The 24488-nt window shown below is 34.7% G+C and overlaps 1 protein-coding gene across 1 annotated transcript; it reads left to right on the top strand.

The window, feature by feature from the left end:
• Positions 1 to 628: 628 nt before the first annotated feature.
• LOC132749009 (uncharacterized) lies at positions 629 to 15461 on the top strand. Its single transcript, XM_060738676.1, has 5 exons — positions 629 to 1369; positions 8118 to 8201; positions 9163 to 9280; positions 10751 to 10875; positions 15339 to 15461. Exons 1-4 carry the CDS (start codon positions 1277 to 1279, stop codon positions 10801 to 10803), a joined length of 348 nt encoding a protein of 115 aa, XP_060594659.1. The 5' UTR covers positions 629 to 1276; the 3' UTR covers positions 10804 to 10875; positions 15339 to 15461.
• The last annotated feature ends 9027 nt before the right edge of the window (positions 15462 to 24488 follow it).

Genomic DNA, 24488 nt, shown 5'->3' on the forward strand with positions numbered 1-24488 from the left:
TTCTAATGAGTGTCTACCAAGTTTGTTCAAATAAAAGCCCTGGGGTCAAAATTGGCCCAGCCCCAGGGGGTCATTGATTTTCCCTATATGCATATAGTAAAAACTTAAAAAATCTTCTTTTAAAGAACTCAATAAGCTAGAGCTAAGATATTTAGCATGAAACATGTTCTAATGGGTGTCTACCAAGTATGTTCAAATAAAAGCCCTGGGGTCAAAACTGGCCCCGCCCCGGGGGGGGGGTCATTGATTTTCCTTATCTGTGTATAGCAAAAACTTAAAAATCTTCTTTGAAAAAACCCAAATAGCTAGAGTTTAGATAATAAAGCATGAAACATCTTTAAGTAAATATCTACAAAGTTTGTTCAAATAAAGGCCCGGGGGTCAAAACTGGCCCTGCCCCAGGGGTGTCATTGTTTTTAACTATATGTGTATAGTAAAAACTTTAAAAATCTTCTTTTAAAAACCCAATGAGCAAGAACTTAGATGTTTAGCATGAAACATTTTCTTATGGGTGTCTACTAAGTCTGTTTAAATAAACAAATAAAGCCCTTGGGTAAAAATTGGCCCGGGTGGGGGGGGGGGGCATATACAGGTGAGCGACCTCAGGGCCATCATGGCCCTCTTGTTATTATAATTATATATTTATCAAATTGAAAAAAAGGTGGTTAGAAAATTGAGGTTGAAACTTTCAGGGCGTATAACGTGCGTTCGTATAGCATGTATCATGCGTTCGTATAGCGTGTAACGTGCGTTTTACGTGTAAACTGACACGTTCACCCTACTGTAAATATTAACAAACAATAAAACAACTTGTCTTAAGCTGCGGATTTTATTGTAAAACTAAAAACAGCAAATTTCACATTGAATATCTGTAAATTTATGGATTGAAAAATCTTTAAATTTCGAGACTGTCTATAAATTTACGGACAGTCCATAAATATTATGAAATCCTAGACCTGATAAGATCTAGTTCATGTGTAGTTTCTAAAGTGATAGCCGACCATCGTAAAAACTGATAGCCGACCATCGTAATTAAATATATTGCTAATTTTATTGTTTTGGCCTTTGAATTAATTGATTTAGTAAAGTTACTGATTTTATGAATAAATACACAGTACAAGTGAAAGATGATCAGATCCATTATAATTTTTAATAATGTGAATAAAATCAAAATAGAATCAAAGTCAAACTGTGAAACAAAACATAGAATTAGAATCTGTTAGTAATTTTGATAACATGTATGATTTTAATATATAATTTTTACAGTGCTTAAATCATGAAGGAAGCTAAAAAAACAACAAAACCTGTCTTTCATGTAAGCAGATTTGTTGACCATTGTGACAGGGACCTGTACAGAACAGTCACAAAGGTAAGTTGTCAGGTTACTTCATGAAACAATATACTCAAGGCTCTACAAATCTATAGTCTGACTTCCGGGACAACTCTAAAACCACTTGGGACAACTGACAATAAGCAGAAAGTTAGTCCCGGACAAGTCAAATTTTTGACAGATGCTAATCTTGGACAACAGTAAAATTATGTTTATTAATATGACCCTTCACAGCATGGTGCGCCGGTAATCTTCACCTGAGGCAATCAATCTCAGCAGTTGCTACGCTGATTAATTTTACATTGCCACAGGCAATAAAAATAGATAAGACACTAAAATATTTGATAAAAATCTTAAAGACAAAGTCCAACATTATAAAGGACATGTCCAAAACACTATTAAGTCACAGACTTAGTCTTTGAAGTTGATATATTGACATAAGCAGACAGTAATTTGTGCCGTGAATTGAAAATTTGGAATTTTTTTGTTTTAGGCTTTTTGATGAATTCCTAAGTGGAAAACAATATTAAAATATCCAAAAAGGATCTATTTAAATATGAACGCATTCGAACATACAATAGTCAAAATAGTATAATTTATGAGGAAAACAGAAAATTTTTCATTTGTCACATATTTTCGCGATGCCGATTTTTTTTAATATAAATTGTGAGCCAGTTTTAATCAGTTTAAAGCTCTGCAGCAAGTAGAAATATTAAAAATCTTTTGTTACTTATGAATCAAATTTAAGGACTTTTGACAATGTTAAGATAAATAATGATGAGATTTGTAAGTATTTGAATAGTCAAAACTCTAATTCACTATCATATTTTATATTTCCCTACTGGGTAATAATGACTGTCTTTTTATCCCCCGCCGAAAATTTTCGGCGGAGGATATAGAAATAGTCTCCGTCTGTCCGACCTTCCGTCCGTCCGTCCTTCCTTCCAACATTTTTGTCCGGAGCATATCTCTAAAAGTATTTGAGTAATCAACTTGAAACTTCATAGGTGGATAGACCTCATTGAGGAGGAGTGCAGTGCACAAGAATGATAACTCTACCTTGCATGATTTTTGAGTTATTGCCCTTTGTTATTTTTCAAAATTGATTTTTGTCCAGAGCATAACTCCAAAAGCCTATGAGATATTAACATGAAACTTCATAGGTGCATAGATCTCACTCAGGAGGTATGCACTGCACAAGAATGATAACTCTACCTTTCATAATTTTTGAGTTATTGCCCTTTGTTAGCTCACCTGTCACAAAGTGACAGGGTGAGCTTTTGTGATCGCTTTTCGTCCGGCGTCCGTCCGTCCGTCGTCCGTCCGTCGTCCGTCCGTAAACTTTTGCTTTAAATGACATCTCCTCATAAACCACTGAGCCAATTTCATCCAAACTTCACAGGAATGTTCCTTTGGTGGTCACCTTTAAAAATTGTTCAAAGAATTTAATTCCATGCAGAACTCTGGTTGCCATGGCAACCGAAAGAAAAATCTTTAAATATCTTCTTTTAAACAACCCTAAGAGCTAGAGCTTAGATATTTGGCATGAAAACTTCTTCTAATGAGTGTCTACCAAGTTTGTTCAAATAAAAGCCCTGGGGTCAAAATTGGCCCCGCCCCAGGGGGTCATTTGATTTTCCCTATATGCATATAGTAAAAACTTAAAAATCTTCTTTTAAAGAACTGTAAGAGCTAGAGCTTAGATATTTGGCATGAAACATCTTCTAGTGAATGTCTACCAAGTTTGTTCAAATAAAAGCCCTGGGGGTCAAAAATTGGCCCCGCCCCGGGGGTCATCTGATTTTCCCCTATATGCATTAAAGTTTAAAACTTAAAAATCTTCTTTTAAAGAACCCAAAGAGCTGGAGCATAAGATATTTGGCATGAAACATCTTCTAATAAGTGTCTACAAAATTCGTTCAAATAAAAGCCCTGGGGTAAAAATTGGCCCCGCCCCAGGGGGTCATTGATTTTCCCTATATGCATATAGAAAAACTTAAAAATCTTCTTTTAAAGAATCGTGAAGAGCTAGAGCTAGATATTTGGCATGAAACATCTTCTAGTGAATGTCTACCAAGTTTGTTCAAATAAAAGCCCTGGGGTCAAAATTGGCCCGCCCCAGGGGTCATTGATTTTCCTTATATGCATATAGTAAAAACTTATAAAATCTTCTTTTAAAGAACCCAAAGAGCTAGAGATAAGATATTTAGCATGAGACATGTTTCTAATGGTTGTCTACCAAGTAGTGTTCAACATAAAAAGGCCCTGGGGTCAAAACTGGCCCCGCCCAGGGGGTCCATTGATTTTCCTTATATACATAGCAAAAAACTTAAGAAATCTTCTTTGAAAAAACCCAAAATAACTAGAGTTTAGATATTAAGCAGAAACATCTTTAAGTAAATATCTACAAAGTTTGTTCAAATAAAAAAAGGCCCAGGGGTCAAAACTGGCCCTGCCCGAGGGGTGTCCATTGTTTTTAACTATATGTGCTATCAGTTAAAAACTTTAAAAAATTCTTCTTTTAAAAAAACCCAATGTGAGTTAGGAACTTGGATGTTTTGCCATGAAAACATCTTCTTTATGGTATGTCTCCCAAGTTCTGTTCAATAAACAAAATAAAAAGAGCCCTTGGGTTAAAAATTGGGCTGGGGGGGTGGCTATATACAGCGTGAGCGACCTCAGGGCCATCATGGCCCTCTTGTTATTTTTCATACCTAATTTTTCAACTGAGTTGAGCATAACTCAAAAAGTGTTTGAGATATCAACATGAAATGTCATAGGTGGATAGATCTTATTGAGGAGGAATGTTGTGCGCAAGAATGATAACTCTTCCCTATACAATTTTTGAATTATTGCCCTTTGCAGAGCTTATCTCAAAAAGTATTTGAGGTATCAACTTGAAACTTCAAAGGTGGATGGATCTCATTGAGGAGGAGTGCAATGCTTAAGAATGATAACTCTACCCTGCATTATTTTTGAGTAATTGCCCTTTGTTATTTTTCAAAATTATTTTTTGTCCAGAGCATAACTCAAAAAGCCTTTGAGATATCAAAATGAAACTTCATAGGTGCATAGATCTCACTAAAGAGGTGTGCACTGCACAAGAATGATAACTCTACCTTTCATAATGTTTGAGTTATTGCCCTTTGTTAGTTTTCATACTTAATTTTTCAATTCAATTTTTTTCTCAAAAAGTATTTGAGGTATCAACTTGAAACTTCATAGGTGGATAGATTTTACTGAGGAGGGATGCAGCACACAAGAATGATAACCTACCCTGCATTATTTTTCAGTAATTGCCCTTTGTTATTTTCAGCCATGAGTATTCACATAGGTTTCAAATCTGTAATCACTATAGCCATCAGTTTTCATTACCAAAAGACCTCTTAAAATGGAATTATTCTGCTCTACTACATATACATTCTTCCAATGAGCAAACACATTCGGCGGGGGATGGCCATGTTGACATGGCTCTTGTTCTTATTTACCATGTCCAATGTGAAATGTGGAAACTGAGAGAGGCTATGGTTAACTAGATTCATGTTAGAATAATTTTACTTAAATTTTTAAGATCAAGGATAAAAATCCAGGGAAAAAAAACAACCTGAAACAAACATATAAGCATACACAGGCTATTGAACTTGAACAGTGCTAAAAGGTACCTGGGAAGAGAGCTGAACAATCAAAACTATTTCAGTTGAAACAAAATGTTCTATTTTATACTAAATGAAATACTTAATGTAACTTAAAAATATTAAAAAATTAATTGTTTTTACTTCTTCTTGGATATTGATACTACGCATACTAAACATTTACCGAGACTTGGACACTTGTGGTCAATTTTGGGACAACTCTATTTTGCTAGGTCAGTTGTCCTGGACAACTCTATTCCAAAAAAATTTGTAGAGCCCTGATACTGTAACTGAAAATAGTGACTGTGAGTGACTTAACATCTCATATTCAGCATACCAAGTCATGCAAAACCTTACATATTTTATATATGAAGTGATGTATATATTGACAAAGCAAGTTTAGATTCCAATCAGTTGTTTACATGATGTTTCTTTGTAACAATTTGTATGCTTACCTTTGTATGCTTACATTTTCATTCATTCCAGAATAATCATTGTCAGCTGGCATGTCACATGACCAGAAATTTCTTTATCAATTATTGTGAATGATGAAAATAAATATTGATGCCAGCATAATCCCTCTTTAAATACCAGTAACCAGTTGCCCATTTTGCTATTCAGCTTGTTTTAAGAAATATCAATTGTTATGCCCCCATTTCGAAGAAAAGGGGGTATATTGCTTTGCACTTGTCGGTCCGTCGGTCTGTCGGTCCGTCGGTCCGTCGGTCCGTAGACCAAATGGTTTCCGAGTGATAACTAAAGAACCCTTAGGCCTAGGAACTTCAAACTTGGGTATGGTGATTGGTCATCGACAAGTAGATGACCCCTATTGATTTTTGGGTTCAAGGGGTTCAAAGGTAAGGTCACATTGACCTTGTAAGCAAAAACGGTTTCCGATCAAGTAACTAAAGAACCTTAAGGCCTAGGAACTTCAAACTTGGTATGGTGATTGGTCATAGACAAGTAGATGACCCCTATTGATTTTGGGGTCAAGGGGGTCAAAGGTCAAGGTCGATGGATTGAGACCTTGTAAGCAAAAACGGTTTCCGATCAATAACTAAAAGAACCTTAAGGCCTAGGAACTTCAAACTTTGGTATGGTGATTTGTCATGATCCAGTAGATGACCCCTTTTGATTCTTGGGGTCAAAGGGGTCAAAGGTCAAGGTCACATTGACCTTGTAAGCAAAAACGGTTTCCGATCAATAAGTAAAGAACCTTAAGGCCTAGGAACTTCAAACTTGTATGGTGATTGGTCATGATCAGTAGATGACCCTATTGATTTTGGGGTCAAGGGGTCAAAGGTCAGGTCACATTGACCTCTTGGTAAAAACGGTTTCCGATCAATAACAAAAGAACCCTTAGGCCTAGGAACTTCAAACTTGGTATGGTGATTGGTTATGACCAGCAGAATGACCCCTATTGATTTTGGGGTTAAGTGGTCAATGGTCAAGGTCACATTGACCTTGTAGGTAAAAACGGTTTCCGATCATAAACGAAAAGAACCCTTAGGCCTAGGGACTTCAAACTTGATATGGTGATTGGTCATGATCAGTAGATGACCCCTATTGATTTTGGAGTTAAGGGTCAAAGGTCAAGGGTCACATTGACCTTGTAGGTAAAAACGGTTTTCCGATCAATAACGAAAGAACCCTTAGGCCTAGGGACTACAAACTCTGATATGGTGATTGGTCATGATCAGTAAGATGACCCTATTGATTTTGGGGTCAAGGGGTCAAAGGTCAAGGTCACATTGACGGCTCTTAGGTAAAAACAGTTCGGATCAATAACTAAAGAACCCTTAGGCCTAGGAACTTTCAAACTTGGTATGGTGATTGGTCATGATCAGTAGATGACCCTATTGATTTTGGGGTCAAGGGGGTCAAAGGTCAAGGTCACATTGACCTCTTAGGTAAAAGCAGTTTTTCGATCAATAACTAAAGAACCCTTAGGCCTAGGAACTTCAAACTTGGTATGGTGATTGGTCATGACCAGCAGATGACCCCTACTGATTTTGGGGTTAAGGGTCAAAGGGAAAGGTCACATTGACCTTGTATGTAAAAATGCTTTCCGATCAATAACTTAAGAACCCTTAGGCCTAGGAACTTCAAACTTGGTATGGTGATTGGTCATGACCAGCAGATGAACTATTGTGTTTTAGGGTCAAGGGGTCAAAGGTCATGTAACATTGACCTTGTAGGTAAAAAACGGTTTCCGATCAATTAAACTAAAAAACGCTTAGGCCTAGGAACTTCAAACTTTGTATGATGATTGGTGGTGACCAGCAGATGACCCCTAATTGAGTTTTGGGTCAAGGGGTCAAAGGTCAAGTCACATTCGACCTTGTAAGTAAAAACGGTTCTGATCAAATAACTTAAGAACGCTTAGGCCTAGGAACTTTCAAACTTGGGTATGGTGATTGTTCATGACCAGCAGATTAACCCTTTCGTTTTGGGATCAAGGCGGGTCAAAGGTCAAGGTCAATTGACCTTGTAGTAAAAACGGTTTCTGATCAATAACTAAAGAACACTTCGGCTAGGAACTTCAAACTTGGCATAGTGATTGGTCATGATCAGCAGATGACGCCCTATTGATTTTGGGGTCAAAGTCAAGGTCACATTGACCTTGTATGTTAAAAGGGTTTCGGATCAATAATAAAAGAACCCTTAGGCCTAGGAACTTCAAACTTGGCATGGTGATTAGTCATGACCAGCAAAATGACCCCTATTGGTCAGGGGGTCAAAGGTCAAAGGTCACATTGACCTTGTAAGTAAAAACGTATTCTGATCAATAAAGTAGAAACGCTTAGGCCTAGGAACTTTCAAACTTTGTATGGATGATCTGATTTGTCTTGACCAGCAGATGACCCCTATTGAGTTTTGGGTCAAGGGGTCAAAGGTCAAAGGTTTCATGACGCAGTAAGATACTGATTAACCTCATATTAATTTGTTTGATCACTGGGTAAGGAAGTCATGCATCATTACCTTAGTCACATTGATATGTGCTATTTGCTTGATAGGGGGCATACATTTTTAGCAACACAATTCTTGTTAAATTTTGATACTGGTTAGGTAAATACAAATACTGCAAATCAACCAATGGTAATCATTGTGTGAAAAAGAAAATTAATCATTATTGATATTTGTCTTTTACTTAGGTACACCCTGTGAAAACCAAACCTGCTCCAGTGAACACAAAACCAGTCAGTCATACAGCAGCAGTAACTCGTGCAAAGAAAGTGGTGAGTTGTAATGTGTACATACATGTGTTACTTGGGGGGATATTTTCCATCATCAACCAAACTTTCACTTATTTGAGCATGCTAAAATTCTTGGTTATGCATCGGTGCCTGTACTTAACAAAGCAGCGAAATGTGGATTTTTAGCTCACCTTAGGACAAAGTGCTCAGAGAGTTGATGTCTGTATGTCTGTCTTAAATAACATCTCCTAAACTACATGGTCGATTTTGACCAAACTTTATAGGAATCTTGTCAGAAAATATGTACAATTCATAGAGCTTAGATATATGACATGTAGCCTAACCGTTTTGGTTCTCCACAAATCATGATTCCCACCTGGGGGTTACTTGACTTACTTTATATATAATATAGACATGTATAGAAAAACACATTAATATTTCTTCTTGAAACTGTATTCCCTTGAGCTTAAATATTTGTCATGAAGCATTAAAGTAGCACACATCAACAAATATTTTGAAAATTATGATACTTTGGTAAAAATAAATGACAAACCCAATGTGACTTCATTGTTGAAATAGTGACCTTTTGTAGCAAGGGAGCTTGGTAATCTTGTTTTTACATTATTAACATCTAAACAGCTAGTATATATTGTAATATCACATTGGGCTAATTGAATTAAAAAGATCTACATTACTCTTGGTAGACATCTTTATGCCACCACAAACTTGGGGTTGTAGATTAGCACTTGTCTGTCTGGCCAAAGACAGTAAAAAATGTTACATGGGGGTTTCCATGACCTCATTTCAAGTTTCAATTAGTTTGGCCATTTACATATGTTTTGATTGACATTTAGTTAGATGTTGATATTGGAAATACATGTATGCTAAATCAAAATTTAATTGGAGCAACCTGTTTATTTTTGTTTTGAACTCTTCAATATTTCTCCACTTTCAAGAAATTATGTTATTTTTGTAACTTGTTTAGTTGTTACATATATAATAGGAGAAAGCCCCAATTTCAAAGAAAGCAGCTTCAACAAGAACATTGTGTAGTGCCAGACAGCCTGTAGCAGCACCTGAGCCAACATCACAAACCACAAGACAGTCAGTCAAAAATAAAGGTATGAAGTTTTGTAATGTATTCACATAAGAAGTACACTGTCAGATGGTTATAACATTAACCAGAGTATTTGACTTCCACATTTATAAAATCCTGTTTTTGGAATACTTACTACAGATTTGTTCAATTCATGTAATATCTGAAACAATGCTTGTTATTGTATTAGGCAAGCACAGGAATGGTTCAGAAAAATATTTCTTATCAATGGGTATACAATGCAATAATTTACATATCTCTATGAAGTAAAGGAATAAACAGTTATAAATCTTTTATATATTCTTATATCATTTTCAGTACATTATAACAAAATAATATTTTGCAAATTTTGTTTCAGTTATTTACATGAATCAGAATAAGAAATAAATTTATTATTTCAAAATTAATGATGTTAATGATTGAAATCGTGTAACAAAACATTTACAATTGTATATGAACAGAAACATTGTTGGGGTAATACAATGAATTTCTACCTGTCAACAATCCAATCTTGTGATTAGCTTTATTTATATATTAGACTCCATTTGTATTTGGACCCCAACTTTAACATTAAAATGTGGTGCCAGCGTATTCAGTTATAATAATATATGGAGCAAAATTCAAATTAATTGATGATATGCACTTTGTTTGAGAACTTTGAAATTGAAAGAATTCTTTTTCAAAAATTTATTTCTATTTGATGTAGCATCTAATTTGTTCTGTAGTTACTTGAATTTGCATATTACATGAATGATCTGTAACTCAACAAGTTATTCCTTTAAAATTTGTTATGAAAGTGTAAATATTCTTATATTTGTGTACATTGTATATTGATAATAAGCTTATTATAAGTCCCCTACCGGTATAACCGGAGGGGACATTAGGTTAACCCTCCGTCCGTCTGTCTGTCCGTCCGTCACAAAACTTGTCCGGACTTCTGCTCATAAACTACTGTTGCAATTTCATCCAAACTTTACAGGAATGATCAGTACCAAGTCTAGTTGTGCATATTGTCAGCATTTTCCGGTTCAGTGATTTTTGTCAGAGTTATGGCCCTTTAATAATTTTTAATTTTAAAGTTTGTCCGGACTACTTCTCTTATACCACTAATGCAATTTCAATGAAACTTTACAGGATTGATCTGTAGCTCAAGTCCTTGCGCATATTGCACAGGTTTTCCGGTTGAATGATTTTTGGCCGAGTTATGGCCCTTTGACAAAAAGGTGTTTTTTTCTGTGTGTTGCCAGATACACAAAAGCTTGTCCGGACTACTCCTCATAAACTACTGGTGCAATTTTATCCAAACTTTACAGGAATGATCAGTACCAAGTCTAGTTGTGCACTGTCGTCTGTCTGTCTGTCACAAAATTTGTCCCAACATGAAATTGGCCATCATGAGGCGACACATGTGATTTCTGATCGCTCTCGTTTAATAATAATTTAGTTATAAATAGTTCTTAATTGCTTGAGGAAATTGATTTTTCCTTTATATCAGGGATCAGTCATTGTTCATGGTCTAGAAGAGAGAGTGGTAAAGAGCAAGGATGAAGTTTACGAGATTCTGGAGCATGGAGCATCAAAAAGACAGACTGCTGCAACACTAATGAACGCTTCCTCATGGTATGAAGTAATTTCATAACTATTGTGTAGCTTGTAACTTAGTACCAGGCTTAAACGTAGGTCATTGAAAGTGACTTTCACTATATGTACATATAGTAAAAACTTAAAATACCTTCTTGTAAAGACCCAAAAAAACCTAGAGCTTAGATATTTTGCATAAGGCATTGTCTGGTAAACCTCTACCAAGATTGTTCAAATTATAGCCCTGGGGTTAAAATCGGCCCGCCCCGGGGGTCATTGGTTTTCATTATGTTTATATTAAAAACTTTTAGTGAAAAAAATTCTTCTAGTAATTGACAAATGCTAGAGTTTAGATATTTTGCATAGTGAAGTGAACCTCTAGCAAGATTGTTCAAATTATAGCCCTGGGGTCAAAATTGCCCCCGCCCCGGGGGTCATTGATTTTCAATATATACATATAATAAAATTTTAAAAAATCTTATTGTCTGAAGGTACAAGGCCTAGAGCTTTAATATTTGTTAAATGATATCTTCTATAGGTACTCTATCAAAGTTGTTCAAATTTTGCCTCTAGTGTTAAAATTAGCTCCGCCCTGGGGGCCATAGGTTTCCTTATATGTATATAGTTAAAACACAAAAAGTCATCTTCTCTAAATTTACAAAGGCTAGAGTTAAGATATTTTGCAATAACATTGTGTGGTGAACCTTTAGAAAGATTGTACAAATTATAGCCCTGGGATCAAAATTGGCCCCACCCCCAGGGGTCTTTGATTTTCACTATGTACATACGAGGGTTGTTCGGAAAGTTTTGAGACTGGGTCAATATTTATCGTTGGAAAAGATCAAATCAAACAAGAGTTTACAATGTATTACTTTAATACCTCATCTATTATAGTGTAAAATTTCGTAACAGTAGCTAAATGTATACAAAAGCTACAAAGCATTAGGCACAGACACTAACGGTTACCCGGCGCACGCAACGACGTTATCAGACGTTGCCGTTATTTCCAGAGTTTAACGTCACCGTAGAAAAGTCAACTGCTACTCCTTTTCAAAGTATCTTCCTTCACAACGTACACATTTCTCATGCCTCGTAACCCACTTGGCGAATACATTTCTATACCAGTCAGATTTAAATGTTGCAATAATGCCCATAACTCTAGAGCGCAGTTCAACTAGGTCCTCAAACTGGATTCCTTGTAGTTCGGATTTGATGGCCAAAAATGACGGATGGGCGACCGCTCCTTTCCTTGTCTTTTGTTGACTTTCTGCCATCCCGAAACTCTTTATGCCATCTAAATACCAATGGTCGACTAACAGTACGTCCGTTGTTTGCCTGTTGTAGAAGTTGCTTAGTTTCTGTTGGCGTTTTCCCAAGATTAACGCAAAACTTAATAAAAACGCGCTGTTCCTCTTTTGACGGTGTTTCCATAGTCGTTGTCTTGTCGCGCACGTATTGCTATAATGATCTGCGGTAACGGCTTAAACAACTTGCGGAAATGACGTCCTTAAGTTGGAAGTGACGTCATAAAATTTTCGTGACGTTTGGCGCTATTTTAGGGGCTCTTTTTATTCAGTAAGAAAACTTATAACAAGAAAATAGTCTGTGCGCCAGGATGCGTAGACAGGTGTTGCTATGGAAACGATTATATGCCGCATAGTAACGTTACAACGTTTTAAAGACATAACTCGGATAAATAACATATTAAGCTAAAATTTGTATTAAATAATATTCGCAGCTGTAATTAGAAACAGAGAAAATCATATTGTCTCAAAACTTTCCGAACAACCCTCGTATAGTAAAAAAATTAAAAAACTTCTTGTCTGAAGGTACAAGGCTTAGAGCTTTGATAGTTGGTATATAATACAGCGGGTTTTTTTCTCTACTTTGGGAATGGTGCCGGTACCAGACTGATTGGGCCATCATTAAAAAAATGTTCGTTTGCAGTAACGCGACCGACTCAAAAAATTTGCCCTTAACCAAAAATTTTTTTCATGGTCTTGATAAAAAATTATTTTTTTTGGAATCAGAAAATTATGCCTTGTGCTTTGTTTTCGTTCTTTTATAGGATAATAGAAGAAATAAAATGTAGGTCTTATTAAATTAGAATTCAGTTATCAATTTATTGTTACCAGATTATCAAAGGCTTATATATTGTCCAGCATTTTGAAATTCCATGTTTATTTTGGAGTACAGTTCAATAAAAAAAAAATCGACCTACCTACCCACCTTGAAAATTCTGGGTCGGGTTACTGCAAACAAACATTTTTTTAAGGATGGCCTTGGGAAAAAAATGTGTTATTTTGACTAAAATTGGGAATTTTTTTAATGCATTTTTTCAGCTACAAATGAGATTAGACATCGTGAATAAAGATAACTAACAGCTCCTACTGTCAAAATAGAACTATTGAGTGGTGATTTATATGAATATGTTGGATTTAAATGATTTTAGAAAAATCACTTGGCCTTGTGGGCATTTTGAACAGCCATTTTGGGAATTTAACAGTGGAAATTGGGAATTTTAATGTCGATTTTCTATTGGGAATGGTACCGTTTTAGGGTAGTAGTTATATAAAGAAAAAAAACACTGTAATATCATATAATATCATCTATGGGTCCTCTACTAAAGTTGTTTTAATTATGCCCCTAGTGTTAAAATTGCCCTGCCCCAGAGGCGATAGCTTTCCTTATATGTATAAAGTTAAAACTTGAAAAATCTTGACAAAGGCTAGAGGTTAAATATATGGCATGAGACTTTGCGAAGTGAACCTCTACCAAGATTGTTCAAACTATAGCCCTGGGGTCAAAATTGGTTCCGCCCCAGGGGTCATTGATTTTCATTATGTACATATAGTAAAAAAATGTGATCTTTGCATTATGACAATATTCGATTGTATAGAAACAAAAAAATCTGATCATACACTACTATTTAGTGTTGTATTAATGCGGTGGCATAGCATTTTTCTCAAATGCAATCTTGTTTTATAGCTGTTTTACTTTTGTTTAGTTCATATACTATTGTTTGTTGGAAAATAGCTCATGAGCTAATGCTTTCTGTTTAAATGTATCCGACGTAAAATAAATTTTCTTGTATCTTGATAGGCCCCTAAATTTAGTGGTCTCTAGGGCTAAAAATAGAAAAACCTTTAGACATCTTCTTCTACAGCACTAACGGATGGATGATCACCAAACTTTGTCTGTAGCATTCTTGGGTAGTTTTTTATCAAGTTTGCTGATATTGATTTGATTGGCCCCTTTTAGGGGCCCGCTAAAGCTAACAATAGAAATACCTTTAAACATCTATATCTATAGAACTTATTGGTGGATGATCACCAAACTTTGTAGCATTTTTGAACTATGTCTGTAGCATTCTTGGGTAGTCTTTTATCAAAATTTCTCATATTTATTTGATTGGCCCCTTTTAGGGGTCTCTAGGGCTAAAAATAGAAAAAACCTTTAGACATATTCTTCTACAGAACTAATGGATTGATGATCACCAAATTTTGTCTGTAGCATTCTTGGGTAGTCTTTTATCAATTTTGATCATATTAATTTGATCCGCTTGAGCTAAAAATAGAAATACCTTTAAACATCTATTTCTACAGAACTAATTGATGGATGATCACCAAACTTTGTAGCATTGTTAGGTACGCTTTTATCAAGTTTGCTCATATTTATTTAAGTGTGCCCTTTTAGGGGACACTAAAGCCAAAATAGAAAAACCTTTGAACATTTCCTCCTGAAATAATTGATAGATGATCACCAAACTTTGCATTATTAGGTAGTCTTTTATCAAGTTTGCTCATATTAATTGGATTAGCCCCATTTAAGCTAAAGGTTAAATGCCCCAGGTCATGGCATTTCTTCAAATTATTGTTTAAACATATTCTATGCTCAAATTAGATATCAGAAAATATTGACAATGGATAATTTCCAACTCTGAAAAGCAGTTGTTTCTGGTGATTTACTCAGGGCCATCATGGCCCTCTTGTTTGTTAACTTTCAATTGGGATTTTTTTCTTGTGGATTTGGAAAATAAGATACTATTCTCAGTTGGGAAAATGACGGAACATCGGCTATAAAATAAGCCAAAAAGTCCCTGAAATTATACAGTTGCATACCTACACAAGTTATTCAATTGTATCAAACTGAAGCGTGTATGCGGTAGTCTATGCTTAATGAGGGACCATCTGCCGTAAGGGTACAAAATCCAGCTTTCGCTGCCGAGTATGGACCACGAATATGTCGCTAGTCATGCCCTTTGAGAGTTAATTTTGAAGCACAATTTGGTGATTATTTACTCCATGCTATTTCCATGGAGTATTAGCCAAAGATATGAAATTTTAGTCAAAAGAAGGTCACTGTATGGCAGTCAATGAGAACCTTTAAGTACAGTAACCTGAGACTATAATGGAAGGAGGTCCATCTCAAGTAGTAAGTAATGTTGTAAATGACATATTGTTTTGAACTACATGTATTTATTGTTGTTTTTGTTGTTATAGAATGAATTCCAACCAACCCATCAGACACGCGGACTTCGGCAAGATGTTAGAGTCTTTTTCCTGGAGAAAGAAGCAAAAGGATCGGCCAGAGGGGCCATTCAAAATATCCTTTAACCTGTATGATGCCAGATTTATAAAGGACTTGTTTCTTTTTAGCTCACCTGGTACAAAGTGACATAGTGAGCTTTTGTGATCGCTTTTTTTTGCGGTGTCCGTCCGGCCCTGGGGTCAAAATTGGTCCGCTCTTGGGATCATTGATTTTCTTCATATGCATATAATGAAAACGAAAAACGATACACATTGAAAAAATTGTTTATTAGTCCCCTACCAGTTTAACCAGAGGGGACTTTAGGTTTACCCTCGTCCGTCTGTCTGTCTGTCAGTCTGTCAGTCCGTCCGTCCACAAAACTGGATCCTGCGATAACGCAAAAAGTGCTGAAAATATTTTTATGAAACTTGATATATGGATAGATGGCAGTATGGAGATTATGCACGTCTTTTTCTTTTGTTCCTATGTTGAAAATTCTGGTTGCTATGGCAACTAATAGTCTGAAAATATGGCAAATATAACACATAAACTAGATCCAGTGATAACTCAAAAAGTACTGAAAATATTTTTGTGAAACATAAAATATGGGTAGATGGCAGTCTGCAGATTATGCACATTTTTTTCTTTTCTTCCTATGTTGAAAATTCTGGTTGCTATGGCAACAAATAGCCTGGATTTCAAGATTTCTGATTTAATTTTTTCAGCTTTTTCACTATAAGTTCTTTATTTCTTAAGGTGTTTACTTCAAACTTTAGATATAAGTTTCTGGTCATCAACCACATCAAATGTAACAAGGTTTACAACTCTAGCACAAAACTTATCAGTATTACCTCCCTTGAACTAAGAATTTTTATGGAAAAAAAAAGTTGTCTTTTTTAAATAACTTCTTTATTTCCTAATGTATCTACTTCAAACTTCATATATATGTTTCTTATTATCACTCAACATTTTTGAGAAGGTTAAATACTCTAGCAAGACTATTTCCAGAATTATGTCCCCCTTGAACTTAGATTTTTTCGAGAAATTGGTATTTTTTACTCCAACTTCTTCATTCCTTATAGGATTTACTTTAAAATCCCACATTGTAATAATATGACAAGGTTGTATAAACATAATTGCCTTACTAGGCAGGGAAACTTAACACATTACTGTGAAATAGACAAACTTAGAACTCAAAAGATTTAAGTTCATTCATGTCATAGAACTCAAAAGATTTAAGTTCATTTATGTCATTCATTCACTGGTAAAATTGAAATCAGAATGTTGCTGGGGTTCTAACCGGTAGGGGACTTATGGATTGCTTGAAATACTATGATAATTGCTTGTTTTGATTAATTATTTAAACGTCTATAAATTATGAAAATTCACTAAAAACATATACAAAAGCAGGTGGCTATGTCTAACAAATCTGTTATTACGTAATGGACACATTTCATAGCAGTGATGACAAAAAGTGGTCTGGTCAGAAAAAAAACATGCTAATGTCATTTACAAACGACAAGACCCAACATATTTGCATGAACAGAACATATATTTTACTAAAATCATTAAACAAGTATGAAAAAGTATTATATACAAGAAATAAGAAGTATTTATCGATATATTGGTTTATTTTATGCTTTTCAGTGGATTACTGATTTATCCGTGAAAATTATATTTGATAATTTCACAGTGAAAATTATCAAAATATAATTTCACTTTTTTCAATGACGAAACTACTTGTTTATGATTTTCCCCATGTGGTACCTCAATTTTATTTTTACTGACAATTCTGACAATGTCAGGCTGTTAAAAGAAATAGCAAAGCTGAAATAGATAAATAACTTACATGTCAAAAGTAATAAAGAGAGAAAACTTACTTCTATTCATTCAAATTCCAATCACCAAATTTCGTCTCTAATTTTTTTTGTTTCGTTTTTACAGTCTGAAAAATACATTCCTTCCCAATGCAAAACTGCTCTTGATGACATTTGGGCATATTAAAGTATCCTACGAGCAATAACTGCCGTATGCTTTATGAAAAATTGAAAAGCATCGACAGCCATCACTCGTAAAATAAGTAAAACAACCAAGCGTTCCGCTAAGCTTCCAAGTTTTCCATTTTCCTAGCTCCTTTTCTGAATGTTTTCACTTCTGTCAACACTTTTTTGTCTGTTACAATCCTCAAATAAGTTTTCTTTCTTTTAAAAAGGTGTATGACTAACAAATCCAAATTATATCCCTCTGAATCTTACACAATTATTTTCATCCCATGAAATACAAAACTTTAAAAAATGGCTGCCGCTTACATTTTACAAAGCCAGGTCTAATATAAATTCGCAGTAAGTAACAGAAATATGGATGGATGGTTGGACTTTTTCTCCTACAAGAATTGTTTGTTTTTATTATTAAAACAAGCGATCATTCATATTTTTTTTATAAAATGAATAAATATCAGCGTGTTTTTATTATTAAAACAAGCGATCATTCATATTTTTTTTATAAAATGAATAAATATCAGCGTCATTTAACCTTGATTGGCGGACTTATTTTTCAGCTCAAGACTTCTTGTTTTTAATGTGAAATTCCGTCTAAATGGGGCTCTCAATAGGGGAAACAAATTTTAATATTAACGTTAAAATTATGGAAATTTCGTTTTAACTTGTTTTTAAGGATAAAATAAAAAGAAAATTTGTCTGTTTGTTGTGTAAGATGTAATTTTATTTCATCTCGTGAACTTTTTAAAGCCCACTCGATGAAATAAAATTTCATCTTACACACAAACAAACAGATATCCTCTATGTATCGCTGATATTTGTCATCTGATAGTGGTAATAAAGATTGTTAAAAAAACATTGTAAAACAACATAATATAAATGCCATTAATTTTTAAGTCAAGCTAATACAAGGTGAATACCATCGAATCTTTAACAGAATATTATTAAAAGTTTATAGCTTCAATATATTGTGATATATATGAAAACTTATTACAATAAAATTTTGCGATATTTGCAGTGTTGCATCTAGAATTTCAAAATAATAGGGGGCTTGTTTTCCACTCTACTGAAAAATGTGGGGGACATGATTTACCTAACAATATGACGTATTGAAAAGAATTAATTTATTTAAGAAATAATATATCCCAAACTGTGATTTTATTGCTCAATAACATCACTGTTTGGAGTTCGGATGCGGGGAATTATATCACGAGGGCGTAGCCCGAGTGATATAATGATGCGCATCCGAACGACACATGTCTCTCAGGTTAATAGTGGGTATTAGCAAACCAAGAAATGAAATAGCACCCGAGTAAAACTAAAAAAGCATTGGATATCTCAACCTGAAATTTCTTAGATTGATACATCTTTATACATCATATAGAGGAAAAAAGCATTGCTTAAGAACTTCTATATATTTCTATTTTTGCACTCTATAGTTGTTTGTTGTTTTTAACTTTTTTTTCATACTTAATTTTTGTCCAGAGCATAACATATTATCATGTGACTAATAAACATGAACATTGATAATACCCTTCGGGCTTAGTGGCATGCAGGGTTTTGATTAATAACAGAATGGTTAAAATGTTGTCAAAATCTGTTTTATTTCAGCATGTAGATTAAAATATACCCCTAGACCCATAGCCAAATCAGTTGTTTTAATAAGCACATCTGTTGCCTGAGATAAAGAAATTAAAGACCCTCAGCATGCATGGAGTATCTGAGTCAGTACTGTAGCAGTGCTAGTTTACAGCATGCATGGAGTATCTGAGTCAGTACTGTAGCAGTGCTAGTTTACAGCATGCATGGAGTATCTGAGTCAGTACTGTAGCAGTGCTAGTTTACAGCATGCATGGAGTATCTGAGTCAGTACTGTAGCAGTGCTAGTTTACAGCATGCATGGAGTATCTGAGTCAGTACTGTAGCAGTGCTAGTTTACAGCATGCATGGAGTATCTGAGTCAGTACTGTAGCAGTGCTAGTTTACAGCATGCATGGAGTATCTGAGTCAGTACTGTAGCAGTGCTAGTTTACAGCATGCATGGAGTATCTGAGTCAGTACTTTAGCAGTGCTAGTTTACAGCATGCATGGAGTATCTGAGTCAGTACTGTAGCAGTGCTAGTTTACAGCATGCATGGAGTATCTGAGTCAGTACTGTAGCAGTGCTAGTTTACAGTATGCATGGAGTATCTGAGTCAGTACTGTAGCAGTGCTAGTTTACAGTATGCATGGAGTATCTGAGTCAGTACTGTAGCAGTGCTAGTTTACAGCATGCATGGAGTATCTGAGTCAGTACTGTAGCAGTGCTAGTTTACAGCATGCATGGAGTATCTGAGTCATTACTGTAGCAGTGCTAGTTTACAGCATGCATGGAGTATCTGAGTCAGTACTGTAGCAGTGCTAGTTTACAGCATGCATGGAGTATCTGAGTCAGTACTGTAGCAGTGCTAGTTTACAGCATGCATGGAGTATCTGAGTCAGTACTGTAGCATTGCTAGTTTACAGCATGCATGGAGTATCTGAGTCAGTACTGTAGCAGTGCTAGTTTACAGCATGCATGGAGTATCTGAGTCAGTACTGTAGCAGTGCTAGTTTACAGCATGCATGGAGTATCTGAGTCAGTACTGTAGCAGTGCTAGTTTACAGCATGCATGGAGTATCTGAGTCAGTACTGTAGCAGTGCTAGTTTACAGCATGCATGGAGTATCTGAGTCAGTACTGTAGCAGTGCTAGTTTACAGTATGCATGGAGTATCTGAGTCAGTACTATAGCAGTGCTAGTTTACAGCATGCATGGAGTATCTGAGTCAGTACTGTAGCAGTGCTAGTTTACAGCATGCATGGAGTATCTGAGTCAGTACTGTAGCAGTGCTAGTTTACAGCATGCATGGAGTATCTGAGTCAGTACTGTAGCAGTGCTAGTTTACAGCATGCATGGAGTATCTGAGTCAGTACTGTAGCAGTGCTAGTTTACAGCATGCATGGAGTATCTGAGTCAGTACTGTAGCAGTGCTAGTTTACAGCATGCATGGAGTATCTGAGTCAGTACTATAGCAGTGCTAGTTTACAGCATGCATGGAGTATCTGAGTCAGTACTATAGCAGTGCTAGTTTACAGCATGCATGGAGTATCTGAGTCAGTACTGTAGCAGTGCTAGTTTACAGCATGCATGGAGTATCTGAGTCAGTACTGTAGCAGTGCTAGTTTACAGCATGCATGGAGTATCTGAGTCAGTACTGTAGCAGTGCTAGTTTATAACTAGTTTATGTGTACTGTATTTTCAGGAAAAAGAAAACCGCAAGGAGGAGCTAAAGAATGAAATTCCTCCAGAACCTGAGAATGGTCATGCAGGATCTATCCGTGTTGTTCTAAAACTACCTAATGGAACAAAAATAGAGAGGCTGTTCTTGAAGTCTCAGTCATTAAAAGTAAATTTATTTTCACTTTTTGCTAAAAATTATCCCTCACATATTTAATTACCTAGAATAATATGAGATATTCATGATATCAGTTCTATCAAACTTTGGTTCAAATTTAATAGAAAAATCTAATTTTATTTGTTTGCTTTGAAATCTGGAATATTCATACGCACATGAACTGATCTGAATTTAAAGTACTGTATATGTATGTTCTCTATTATACTTACTTTTGAAGTTATTGTCTTTAATATTTTTCATACTAAAATTTTCTTAGGGTTAAGTAAACAAGTTTTTTTCTTTGATCACCTTAAACATGATAGTTACAATAAATTACTGTGGTATTATGAGAATTATGACCGTGTTTGACCATTGTTTTCAGGCATGACATTAAGAGCCATTATATCCCCGTAGTTGTTTATTTCACTTCCTTTACCTGAAATGTCGTATAATGTTTTTGTTGTTTTATATATTTCAGTATCTGTATTATTTCACATTCTGTCATGAAGATATATTGTTACAACCTTCCCGAGAAAGACATTACCATGTGAACCAACAAGTGAATATCCTGAACCAATCACATTTGAAGAAGCTGGATTACGAAAGAATGAAATGCTTTTTGTCCAAGATAATGGATCTTGAACGGCAGATAATACGATATTCTGTGATATTAGAACACAATACAATGTTCATGCTTGAAGATACTTCGTCTAAGTGTAAAAATGTGAGAATTCAAGATCTTTTTATGGGAAAGATGATATTGTAAGGGGGATATTGTCCATCTGTCCGTCCGTTTTCCTGTTGTGATCAATATCTTACAACCAGTTGGTCAGATTGTTATTTGAAATTAGACGGAATTTTGTTTAAAATGCCACCATGATCCACCAAATTGTTGAGGAGTTATTGCCCTTTGTTATTTAAAAATAGAAGGTTTGACACTGCATAATTTCAGTTTGGAGCAATTTTGTGTTTTCAACTTACAATAATATCATTAATGATAATCTTTTCTATTTTAAACTTATTAGTATTTGGTCAAATTTCTAGTGATTAAACTGAATGATATTTTGTCGAATTTGTAGTTATCTTTATATTTTAAACTGTTTGATGTTTTGTCAAATTTTTATTAATCTTTATATTTGAAAACAAATGATATTTGGTCAAATTTCTGATCTTTAGTTTATTTTTAAAAGCTTATTTTTTCTGAAAAGAATTGTGTAACGTTATAGTTTGGAGAAGTGACTCCTTTAAAAAAAAACAAGTTTAATTATTTGTTTAATTTGTAACTACTTGTTTAGCATTGCCAAATAAATCAGGTTGGATTTTCATTCCTAGTCATGGGATTCATTGATTTGGAAACGTATCATTTTTATCTCAAAATGACATTTATTGTGTAGAATAACGGTAATTAGCCGGTAATTAGTCAACAATACATAGGCGGATATATTTAATATAATGAGCTGTTACTGGACACTATGCTTAATTTAGTTAATTGATGGGCATGTCATCACTTAAGCGGGGATTTGTACCTATATCGTGCAAACATAATTGTTTATTTAATTGTTTGGTTAAATTATGCTAAATACGCAATTGACATTGATTGTTATTACTTTACGTATTTGTATAAGAATTGTGAACCTATTAAAGACATTGGTTAAGCAATTGTTTTATCTTATAGAATAACATTTTATATTTAATAAATACATATATCTGACGTTTATAAATATGATATTGTGTTGACTTATTCATATTGAGTTATTCAGATCTGAGCGTTACACTACAATTGTAAGAGCTATACTTTATAAAATAAATATATCAAACTGATTTCACTTGCTTATCAATGATGCATGTTTTGTCCAAAAATATTGATCTGCCATTTTTGCATACTTAATCAGTTGGTTTTAATATTTTTAGCTGTATCACCAAAGCGTAAAAATTGTCATTACGACAAGGGAAAATCATTACTAATACCATTGTATAGAAAATATTTAAGTGCTTTCATACCACATATGGATATCAAAGCAGAGTAAGTAGTGCTGACGTTCATATGCAAAAGGTATATAGTTGCAGCCCACCTAGTTCCAAGTATTATATCCATAATGCGAAGACTTTTTACCTTACTAGTATGGAATTTCTCATCTGCAACGGAAACACACAAATTGTGTTTGAATGATTGGTACCAGAATATGATGGTTTTTTTTTACATTGTACACTTGATATATAGACAGAACAAAATTGCTTGTCAAAAACTAAAAAAAAAAATGTCCAGCCTCTATGCTTTGGAGTAGAGCTGTAAAGAAGAACCCCCAGACTAATGGAATATCTTAACCGCAACGGAATCATAGAAATGTGTTTGAACAGTTGGTAGCAGAATATATAGTGTTTTTTTTAATTTACACTAAGTCTTGATATAGAGAAATAACAATCGTCGGTTCAAAAACGACCATGCTTTGCAAAAATCTTGTGGCCATATTTCTTTGGCTAAAACTTGGTGCCTTATATTGCTGTAAAAAAGAGTCTCCAAACTAATTGAATTTCTAATCGGCAATGTAATCACACAAATGATTGATAACACAATATTGTGGGTTTTTGTGACAAAAAACAAAAACAACCCACTATATATAGAGAAAGAACAAATCGCCAGTCCAAAGAACAAGTCGCCAGTCCAAAAAACGACCGTGCTATGCGGAAATGCTTTTTGCTTCACATAAATGTTATTTGAACGGTTTGTAACAAAGTATGGGGTCTTTCACAAAACATTTTACACTTCATTACTTCATTATAGAGAGAGAACAATTAAATCACTTTATCCGGATTCATAATATTATGACCAGGCTCGTGTTCACAAGATTTAAGGATCAGGGTCAAATTTAAAAAATCTAATAGTCTTCATTGTTTATCCTCAAAGATTAAATATCTAATAGATCTATTAATTTAATAAAACTGGACTTGCATTATTAGCAAGTTTATGAAATTTTAGAATAGATTTATTGTTATTTCTGCAAGATAAGGGCATGTTACAGTTGATCCAAATATTGGTCCCAATCCTGATCCTAAAATTGATCCGATTATTTTTGTATTTACATGTAGTTTGTTATTCGTTGATAGTTTGGTTTCTTTGTAAATCAGCAATTTTTTACATTTTAAAATTTTGCCATTTAATTCTAGCAAACACAATTTTAGTGAAAATAAAAGCAGGATCACTAGCTTGATCCTGATCCTGATATTGAATAGTAATCAAACTCCCAACTCCTCAGTCATTCGATTGGCAAGCAAAGGGAGACAACTGCGTAAGAGTTTGATCAAACTCCTTGCAGTGATTACCTCCCTTGACCGAATTGTAACTCTTACTGATAAGGGGAGATCACTGCGTAGGAAAAATTGATCAGTGTGACTTTATTAACAGCAGTAAAATGCCGTCCTCTGCAAGCAAACAAGAGTCAAAGGAGCAGAATCCCGTTATACTGTTTAACAGATGCATTGTAAACGCATAATTCGCAAGATTGTATGTATTATTATCTTAACGATGTCTGTTTATTTTTGTTTGTTTGTTTCTTATTATTATTTTCTATATTTTTGTTCATGTCGGATACACGCTTAAAGCTTATGTTTTTGTACTGTTAACCATAACCGACTATAAATAAAGTTTGTCTTACTGTCTTAAGAATTACTACGGTTAACAAGTGGGACACTTACACTAGGTTAACTTTTAG

The sequence above is a fragment of the Ruditapes philippinarum genome, unplaced genomic scaffold (genome assembly GCF_026571515.1).
Source record: "Ruditapes philippinarum isolate M1 unplaced genomic scaffold, ASM2657151v2 ctg26503_1_1_1_1, whole genome shotgun sequence".
Classification (NCBI taxonomy): Eukaryota; Metazoa; Mollusca; class Bivalvia; order Venerida; family Veneridae; genus Ruditapes; species Ruditapes philippinarum.